The 10,837-nt window shown below is 31.6% G+C and overlaps 1 protein-coding gene across 3 annotated transcripts in view; it reads left to right on the top strand.

The window, feature by feature from the left end:
* The first annotated feature begins 2,068 nt into the window (after positions 1–2,068).
* Positions 2,069–10,837, top strand: part of LOC139512798 (secretin receptor-like) — a 106,454-nt gene continuing 97,685 nt past the window's right edge. For all 3 annotated transcript variants that reach the window (XM_071300715.1, XM_071300717.1, XM_071300716.1), the window contains exon 1: positions 2,069–2,454. In XM_071300715.1, coding sequence (XP_071156816.1) covers positions 2,401–2,454 — 54 coding nt within the window. In that variant the 5' untranslated portion in view covers positions 2,069–2,400. The remainder of the gene's footprint in view (positions 2,455–10,837) is intronic.

The following is a 10,837-nucleotide window of genomic DNA, read 5'->3' as shown; positions in this document are numbered from 1 at the left end:
GAAAGGTAACACACGGCCAGCGAAAGCTCTTTTTTTGAGAGCCCAGGTGGTCGTGTGGTCTAGCGGGACGGCTGCAGTGCAGGCAATTTGGTGTCACGATATCACAGTAGCATGGGTTCGAATCCCGGCGAGGGAAGAACCAAAAATTTGCGAAAGCAAATTTACAGATCTAACATTGTCGGGTTGATGTTTAGACGAGTTGTATATACATTATGTACACAGCCATGTATCACCATCATTGATGACGATCCGATGGATACATCTGTTGTAGAGTTGTCACTGACTCAGACGTACTTATAAATATAATTATTTTCTGTGACTGTATAATACATTAATTTGTAGGATCCTTTACTATAGATAATTTAGCTGATCTGTAACAATAACATCTTCATGCCTTTTATATCATGTACTGTAGTACGCCGCTAGATTAAAACTGACGAGGAAAGGTAACACACGGCCAGCGAAAGCTCTTTTTTTGAGAGCCCAGGTGGTCGTGTGGTCTAGCGGGACGGCTGCAGTGCAGGCAATTTGGTGTCACGATATCACAGTAGCATGGGTTCGAATCCCGGCGAGGGAAGAACCAAAAATTTGCGAAAGCAAATTTACAGATCTAACATTGTTGGGTTGATGTTTAGACGAGTTGTATATACATTATGTACACAGCCATGTATCACCATCATTGATGGCGATCCGACGGATACATCTGTTGTAGATTAGTCACTGATTCAGACGTACTTGTAAATATAATTATTTTCTGTGACTGTATATTACATTAATTTGTAGGATCCTTTACTATAGATAATTTAGCTGATCTGTAACAATAACATCTTCATGCCTTATATATTATGTACTGTAGGACGCCGCTAGGTTAATAACTGACGAGGAAAGGTAACACACGGCCAGCGAAAACTCTTTTTTTGAGAGCCCAGGTGGTCGTGTGGTCTAGCGGGACGGCTGCAGTGCAGGCGATTTGGTGTCACGATATCACAGTAGCATGGGTTCGAATCCCGGCGAGGGAAGAACCAACAATTTGCGAAAGCAAATTTACAGATCTAACACTGTTGGGTTGATGTTTAGACGAGTTATATATATTTATATATATGTGTGTGTGTGTGTGTGCATATGTATAATTTTAGAATATTATGTTATTTTTTTATATATATATAAACACGTTTAAATTGAAAACAACGTTCAAACCTACGATTGCGTTAGATTTAAACCGCAATTTTTATATATACGTGCATGCAAAACAAATTTCTTAGGAGAGGGGACTAAATAAAACCCAAAGCAAAATTTTCTAAATGACAAAAAAGTGAAAAAGTATATTTTAACTAAAAGCTTTGACGAGCATGTTAAGCAACGAATGGTCTTAAATCATCCTCCTGACTGCAATTGGCGACTGCCAATCAAACGTATCACCAGATGTAATATATAAATATTAGCTACACTATTTGTCAAAAACCTATTGTGTTACAAAATGTTTCATTGAAAGATGTTAAAACGAAAGGAGTATGTTTTCTGGATACAGCTGATGCTAACATTCTGTTTAAGCCAAACATCATAATTTAATGGAAATGTGGCATGCATTGAATGACATAAAGTACCAAGAAACGGCCAAAACTAGAAGTTAAGGGGATTACGGAGACAATCAAAAGTCTTCCATCAATACCGAAATAAAAATTAAACAACACAACACATGAAGACAACCATAGACAACCACTGACCCACTGACGGGAATAAAAAACCAATCTAAAGCCAGCAAGTTTTGTAAAAGATAATTATTGAATTTAAGTTATTATTACTAGAATAATTTCAATCCTTCGATACATGCAATGTGTATCTATCAAAACCAAATATTGAGTAAACGACTTCCTTGATGATCATTTGTGTATTGCTTTTTATAATCATAATAGTTATTCTGCATGCAATTTAATTTGTATTTTACTGCTCGATGTACTTAAATACTTCCCTTTCATAATACTGTTCTTTTGAGAACTTTAAGATTAAAACACGTGATCAATAGATTTGCAGTCAGTATATATAATATGTAATGAATATTTATATCACTTAATTTTCCGATTTTGTACTGTCTTCGTTTATTTCGTTACTTTTGTTCAAATTGTTTTATTGCCAATCATGTTATTTTCAAACCAATCATATTTTTTACACTTAAATAGTTACTTTAATAAGCGTTCAATGAGAGAACAAACTTTGTTATTATTGTTGTAATAATCAGAAGTTTTGTGTATTCCAATATAGAGGAATATTTAACGTACAAACTAGTGGTATTCGAAGACATAACATTTCCTCGCATTTATTTATATGAATTACATCTTTCAACTTTATCTTAATTGCTTTTTAATTACAAGAGGATAATTTATAATAACAGTATTTTTCCTGATGGAAACTCATATGCTTAATAACACGAACCAAAGATTAAAGACCGTACTACAGGTGAGTTTCTTCTTACATTTATTTTGTATATTTGGTTTATTTATTTTTTCGTAAAATATTATTATTAATATAAACATATGAGATTCTCTACATGATAAATACACAATTTGGCAAAAGAAAACCCAAAAGAACTCTTAATTATAGTAGTATTTATTCTTTAAAAATTGCTTTAATATATATATAATTTGCAGTATAAATTGTTTAATTTGTTACAATAAATATAGCATTTTCACATTCATAATGCACTTGTACTTCTCATAACCAATAAGAGAGATGGCGGAGCATTTATTTCTTATTACTGCTCTTTAAGTATTTTGAAGAAGAAAAAAAAGGAAACCTCCTTCCCACTTTTTCGGACAAGATCGTCATTTAAAAATGAAAGGCTTACGGAATAATTCCTACTTAGTATAGGTTCCAAATTTGTTCACTTTACTGAACTTATTCACCATACTGTGATTTTTTTTCTAAACTTGATTTCTTTCACAAGTTGAAAACATTTCATCTAAATTTGATATATTTTTTTAAAACGATTTGCACAAAAAGTGGTAAGAACTATATTTTCTCTATAAATCATTTGAAACGTCTAGCTGCCGAGAACGCTATTCAAGTCATATGTAGATAAACAAAAAATGCAATTGTTCATGCGTTGACTCGTTTCGCTTTGAAAATCTTCACGAGGTTCTTTAAAGCACAAAAACATCACAGGACCATTAAACACAAAAAGGCACATCAACATAATATCGCTTAATACCAAGAATGCCTAGTCGTCATTCACATTACTGGGTTTTCATATTCTCTATCATGATTAACTACACTTTTTTTGTACAGTAAAAACAATCCGATAATTCTTTTTTTCTGAATGCAAAAGCAAAAAGATATGAAATGAATGTGCTTATATATGATAAAGAGGAGAAAACAAATGACCGAGTAATTGCATATGGAAAAGCGATTCACGCTGAGATTAAGTAATATATTATGAAATATAAATTGACATAAATGTCTGAATAATAGATTGAATTGCAAAGATCTAACTATTTATTTTGTTTGTAACCATCTCAAAAATGTGTTGAAAGTCGGCATTAAACAGATTGTTTGATTTGTATTTGATTGAACATTTACTACTGCGTTATTTGAAGGAAATGGTTTAATAATGCAAACTTTAATTTAATGTAGTATTGACAAAAGAGTGTGGCACATTCAACACTGAATGTTATAATTATGTGGTTAATTCATTAAGAGTGTAAATCGTGTTATAAAGAAAAAGGAGAATATTTTCATCAATAAGACAACAACCCAGCGACACAATTGATCAATAGGTACAAAGACTAACTCGGAATGAAGGTTAATATAAATACAATGCATCAAATCACTAAGTGAATAAACAATGTTAAAATTAAGCAGCTACTGACGAGGTGCTTTATTTGAGACATACACTTGACATGTTGTGGCGTTCCTCTAAATTTTCTTAAATTTTTTACCTTCCTCCTTGTTTATTCCGTTCAGTGAACTAACACAGTAACATACCCTTACTTTGAAAATAAACTTCACGGAAAGGAATTAAAACTCTTTAATAATGTGCCATACCGATTAAGAAGTATTGCCGGGAATGTATCAACATGAACTAAACGACACGTGGATTCAGATCTGCCCATCCTTTGGAGCACCTAAGATCACCCCCCCCCCCCCCAGTTTTTGGTGGGGTTCGTGTTGCTCAGTCATTAGTTTTCTATGTTGTGTTTTATGTACTATTAATTTTCTGTTGGGTTTTCCTTGCATTACAGCTAATTTTCGACTGACGAGTTTGAATGTCCCTTTTGTATCTTTAAAACTCTATTTTGATAACAATATAATAGATTAGAAAAACACAATCACAATTAACGCATCAAAAGAACAAAACTGTGTCAGAGAATGCTAGCATGCTCAAAAATGAGAAACAATGGTCTACATATATATATCACTGACAGCATTCACGTATATGTCAAACAGTTTGCCACAGTGATAAATGTAAAACATTCGTGACTAGCATGTGTATCATGCAGACAACAAACTGAACTGTTCAGTATAACACTGTAATTATGGTAGTTATCGACAAACCAAGTAAATTTATACGAAAAAATATATGACAATTACTTAACATGTTTGACCAATATATGACATTAACTATAAAGTGGTGGTAGAAGTGCTTATGTTGTGAAATAATAACGCTGATAGAAAACATGACACGTAACTTCCAACACGAGCAAATCGAACCAAATTAGAAAAAAAATACACTCCATGATAAGCCATCGGAAAATCGCAATACCAAAAAGAAATTTAAGAATGGGAAATCCAGGCTCTTCCTTTATTAAACTTTGTAATAGCAGTATTTTGTTTTGAATATTTTATTTGAGAATTCCTCTGCTTTGGTCAGTTTTACCTTGATAATAGATCTCTTTTAGGTCATAGTTCTACTCCTTCAGAGTTACTCAAAGACTCTGTGTTTTTTTTTAAATTGGGACTTAGTTCGTTTCTGCTTGTCAATGTTGTCTTAAATCATGGATTGTTCGGAGTATAGCAATTGTCTACTAAATATGCAGTCTTGTCATGAAAAATGTTTTCCTGAATAATTTATTTCTTTGGTAATTATCGGCAATTATGCGGTGTAGGATTACTATGTTCAAAATAATTGTTTTACGATTCTAAACTGAAAAAAATCAATTTGGGATTTTTTTAAACCTACTTTTATATGTTTATAAGTTCATAGAACGACTTTGCCCTGCTGTTATATGCAGTGAATTGTCGTCTAATTATCTTTGACGATAAATTTATTACTTGTATATTGCCTTCCATTACATTGACGATAAATTCAGTGAACTGTATATTCCATGAATTCATTGACGACAAATAAACATCATATAGTCAACGGATACAAATATTTGGTATCTTGATGCGAAATGGTGACACTCGTTCTGATAGGTAATATATCGCGACAAGTAGATAGTATACCTTGCAGATCAGCTGTTTGTTTGTTCGTAAATATGCTTGCCACTACACATAACTGACTGTGTTTCAACCCTTTTTTAAGCTGACGTGGAAATGCATTAACCGAACACGAAAGTGATATTTTATATAGCCTAGTTGGTCGATCGCGCGAGTGATTCAGGACGCTGAACACTATACATGCAGTGTTTTAAGATGTCATAGATGCTGTGTTCGATTCCCTCTAAGGGAAGAATACAGTGTTCTTACGCTATCATGCAATCTAATTTTGTTTGTTTAAACATGAGGCGAAGTATTTATAAATTATGGTGTTAGTATGTAAATGCATAAGTAGGTTCTATGTATATGGTATATACATTGACGATTTGTCTTAAAGAATGATAGTTTTATATATACTTCTAAATATGTAAAAATCATTTAAAAGTGAGCTGGGTTGTCACTTCGTTCTTTTTTGTCCGAAAAAGGAACACTTCCGTTAGAATTAAATGTAAATTTTTTAGGTAGATAACTCCTTATCTTATAAATTAGTAAATATGAAAGTTAGAAAAGTAAGGTTTCTATGTATGTTGGCGTTTGCTTTTAGTTGTACATGTAGTTCTGTAATTCTCTTGTTCCATTGTTTTCCTCTTATAGATGATGTTTTTCCTTCGCTTTTATTTTGTTACCCAGATCGGTTTTTGTTTTTTTTTTCTTAATCAAGTTTCATTTATGACTATGGAACAGCGGTATACTACTGTTACTTTTATTAAACGTAACGCAAAATGTAAGCGTATGAGTATTTACCTAAGAATTTACATTGTAAGGGGAAATGTTATCGGCACTGATTTTTTCAAACCATATTCAAGATAATGTTGATATGAACCCTTGATATGAATTTTACGAAAATCTGACAAAACTCTTTTTTTTTTATTTGTATGAAGTCAATTGCGAACGACAAGTAGATGGAATCGACAATCAATGGTTTTATCTAGGCAGCAGTACTAGTACATGATTTATAACATAGTACACAGCTGTAACATAAAAGAATATTTGATAATTAGCTCTCACATTATCTCATCATTATATAAAAACGTCGGACATTCCTAATTGAGATTTATTTAAACTTAGCAACGACGAAAGTATATAACCGGTTAATCACCAACATAATTAATATTACTTTGTGTTTAAAATATGATTATAAATCTTTTACCCACAAATCAATAAGGGTCATTTATAGCTGTACAGAAAATCGTCGCAATGAAAGGATAGAGATCGACAAGTCTTTGTAATGAAAAAGCATCAGCATTTTGTTAAACTTGATATGTTCGTAATCTCCATCTGTACACTGCAAAATGCCAAATCTACTATTTAAAGTCATGAATAAATTTTAATTAAGTAATAGCTAAGACTATTTTTTTATTTGATATTTTCGCATTAAAATCGCTTTACTGTTTACAATGTTCAATACATTGTTAGCAGTACTACCTTACAAACCATTGTTTCTTTTTGTTTAACTCAAAACATAGAATAAAAGAGTTTCACTTTGTTGTATAAAACATGTAAATCAAAATACAGCAGTAGAATAAAAGCAGTAGCGTATATCCATTTGCAAATGTATTTTTAAAGTAAAATCACAAAAACGCAGAGGATAGTTCAAAATGGAATGTCCCTAATCAAATGTAAAAATTAAAAGCTCAAACACATCAAACGAATGAATGACAACTGTCATATTCCTGACTTGGTAAAGGCATTTTGTTCTCTAGGAAATGGTAGATGAAAACCTGGTTTTATAGCTAGCTTAACCTCTCTGTGCTTTTATCAAAATTTGTACCAAGAATATATGAATTTTATATTTTTCGACAATTTACACATTTTGCTTGTATCCTGCAGTGCAATCCAGAACTGTAACGGGTTTTTGTTACTGCACATCGTTGTCTTTGATTTTGTAGAAAAATCGACTTGTATTTGAACACATAAATGTTGTTTGTAAAATAGTTGGCTGATTGCAGGATAAAAATAGTTTTAAGAGCTGATACTCCAACAGTGCATGTTCACAAATGAATAAGTTGTGTGAAATATTAATCTTAACAATCTTATATATTACCTTCAATGGTAACACAAAACTGTTGATTAAAAATCTCATAGAACAACGTTTGATTGTATCGACAAGCTATGAACTTTGAACTATTTTTATTACGGATAAATGAAACACATGCAGTAAATACTTACAATTTCAACCAACGATATTTATGAATTAATGGTCATTTGTTAAAAAAATTGAACAAAATAATCCATAACTAGGCAGTTTCATGTTTGTAATTATTAAGCAAGTATAAATTGTGAAAGTTAAGATTTTGTCCAACGTGTTTGCATTCTACAATAAGTCCGTCTGTTATCTTTTTAAGTGACCAATATACAAAAATGCATGAAAGTGTGCTTCATAATGGTTTATTCAATGGTCTGCTTAAGACGCAATATTAGTGTTTACTTAATCCTCCTATGGTATATGTATTTAGAGGTAATGGGTTGAACTGCAGCCTTCCTTCCCTAATATAACCATTTATCATGAAAAAGGGGGGGGAATCGAAAAATCATCTTTAACTAATTTTTCGTCCGTACGATTCTAATGTATTAGCAGCTGGATACACAAAAAGGTATACTCCAACGAATCAAAAGATTCCTGTAGAGTTTGATTGGCAAACGTAACATGTTAACTTTAAACGTAATAGGTTAATTGCTTTAGAGTGTAGAAACAGATAGAAGTTACAAAGGGAACAATCGATTATCATACTTTGTAGAATAACATACCATGAACAAAATGACATACTTTGAAAAGACAAACAATAATTTACGAATATCACACACTGCACAGAACATTAAGGAATAAGCAAAACGAACTGCAACTTTCTTAAAGATAACACAAATTAATCAAATATGATGATCTTTCCCTCTTTCAAGTTTATATAGGGAACATAAACACGCAGTTCATTTTTTGGTAACATTTCTCAATTCCCTGTACCCCTATTTTTGACACTTTTACCTTTTATGTCTGTTTGTTTTGTTCACGCATCATTGTCAATAGAATGGAATTTAATGCGACTGTCATACCTGTCATACACGTGAGAGGTTTAACTAGCTTTAAAACCATGTTCAATCAACCATTTCTGCATAAGAAAATGTCTGTGACAAGTCAGGAATATAACAGCTGTTATCCATTCGTTTGATGTGTTTGAGCTTTTGATTTTGCCATTTGATTAGAGACTTTTCGTTTTGAACCTCAGAGTTTAGTGTTTTTGTTATTTTACTTATTTCATTGTGCATGTTTATTTGTCTGAGATGTGTATGTTGACACAGTTTTGGATTCATGATCCCAATTATTGTCACATAAACATTAAATTTGTCTCGATCAATCTGGACATATTTTGACATTCTTTATAATGTCTGAATATGTCTTGACATTTTCTTGACATTCTTGGTAAAGTTTAAACATGTCTTGACACATTCACGACTGTTTTAAAGCTGTCTAAATATATCTCGACACATTATTGACGTTCTTAAAGATATATTGATCCTATATTACAACAGTATAGATTTCAGCTATATTATGTATAGACACATATCTAAATAAAGGCAACAGTAGTATACCGCTGTTCAAAACTCATAAATCCATGGACAAAAAACAAAATCGGGATGACAAACTAAAACCGAGGGAAACGCATTAAATATAAGAGGAGAACAACGACATAACACTAAAATGTAACACACATGTAACACTTTAAACACTTTCTTCTGCTGTTTTATACTAATTTTTATTATCGCTAAACTAAACTTAGAATAATTATCATACAATAATACGCTGCTTATTATAAAAAGCCACATTTTGTTACAATAATTGTTTATATACGCTATTAACATTAAATAGTATGCATGAAAAATGAAACATGTCTATAGTATGATTGGTTTTAATCATTTAGCAATTATTCATAAGTGTTATAAATCATCATTTGTAATTATTTACAAACCCCCATTTGAATTGGTTTATATTAAAATACTCACATTGGTATTTGTTATTATTTTAGATTTCATACTCGTAATCGTATTTATAAAAATATTTATTTAACCAACATGCCCAGCTTTTGTTTTTATTGTAATTAATGTAACATTAAACATCAGTATAAGAGAAATAAAGATAAAGATATATCATGTTTATTGGTCATGATATGTAAAACTCAGACTTGTCAAGTAAATTGAAGACACAATTCAAAATGTTCCGAAAATGTCAACCCATACTGAAAACAAATAAGAATGTCGAGAACATGTCGAGAAATTTCAAAACAGAATTCAATTGTCGAGATTTATCAAAATATATTAAGACAATGTTCAGAGTATGAAGAAGTTGTCAAGTAAATTTCATACAACTCAATATAACGCATCAATTGTCAAGAAAAAATAATACAAAAGTCATACTTTCGGAGAATGTTGAGTAATTGTTCCTGCAAATTAAGACAAAAATTGGTCTTTTCTGAATTTTGGAAATTCGCCAACCATGGGCCTTATGGTGTTACCGTTATCAGTAATTCCGAGATTGTTCCGCAACGAATATTAAAAAATCCGCGATAATAAGTTATACCGACTGTTTTTCTTCTAAACGGTTTCACCTATCAAGCTGAATTTTTGTATATGAATGATAGAATAAATAAAGATAATTAGGTGAAGGAGTCAGTTCAAGGGCCACATTTTTAAAACATCATTGCGTCTTTTTGCAAGAAAAAGAACGAAACGTTAGTTGGTATGATTGGGAAACATAACGTATTAAACAAAGTATAAATTATCAGTAAATATCAAAACAAATATAGGCAACAGTAGTATACCGCTGTTCAAAATTCATAAATCGATATTTACTAGTTTCCATGCTGTAAGGCTTAGAAGTCAGCGATCTTTTTAGGGAACTTTTTATGCTTGCCGGCCTGATAAGATTGACAATATTACCCAGAAGACTTAATTTATTCTCCTTGTATTGCAAATAGATTGTCATCGTAAGATACCCATCAGGGTGTCTGGTCATTTTGTGAAGAAATATAAGTAAACAAAAAAAGACTACACTGAATTTAAATTATTTAACAACACCCTCTATATGGTCAAAAGACAACAATAGACGGGAAATACCAGTAATAAATTTGAAACCCCTGAAATTATATGTAAAGTATCTTCAAAAACATGTCAACATTTATACTCTTTCTGAAGTTCTTAACCTCATAGACAAAGGATATTAACATAAATGACGTCTTATTCATATGAAAATTAACAAAACCCACAAAAGATGTCTGAGATGTGTTTACAACATGGTAGATCTCCGTTCGGTCCATCCTCAGCTTCAATAACTTTACAACAATCCCTGCTGTAATAGCACTTAAGATCAAGAGAC

Source organism: Mytilus edulis, chromosome 2 (assembly GCF_963676685.1).
Source record: "Mytilus edulis chromosome 2, xbMytEdul2.2, whole genome shotgun sequence".
Lineage (NCBI taxonomy): Eukaryota > Metazoa > Mollusca > Bivalvia > Mytilida > Mytilidae > Mytilus > Mytilus edulis.
The sequence above is the reverse complement of the archived record's forward strand: the minus strand, read 5'-3'. Positions and strand labels throughout refer to the sequence as shown.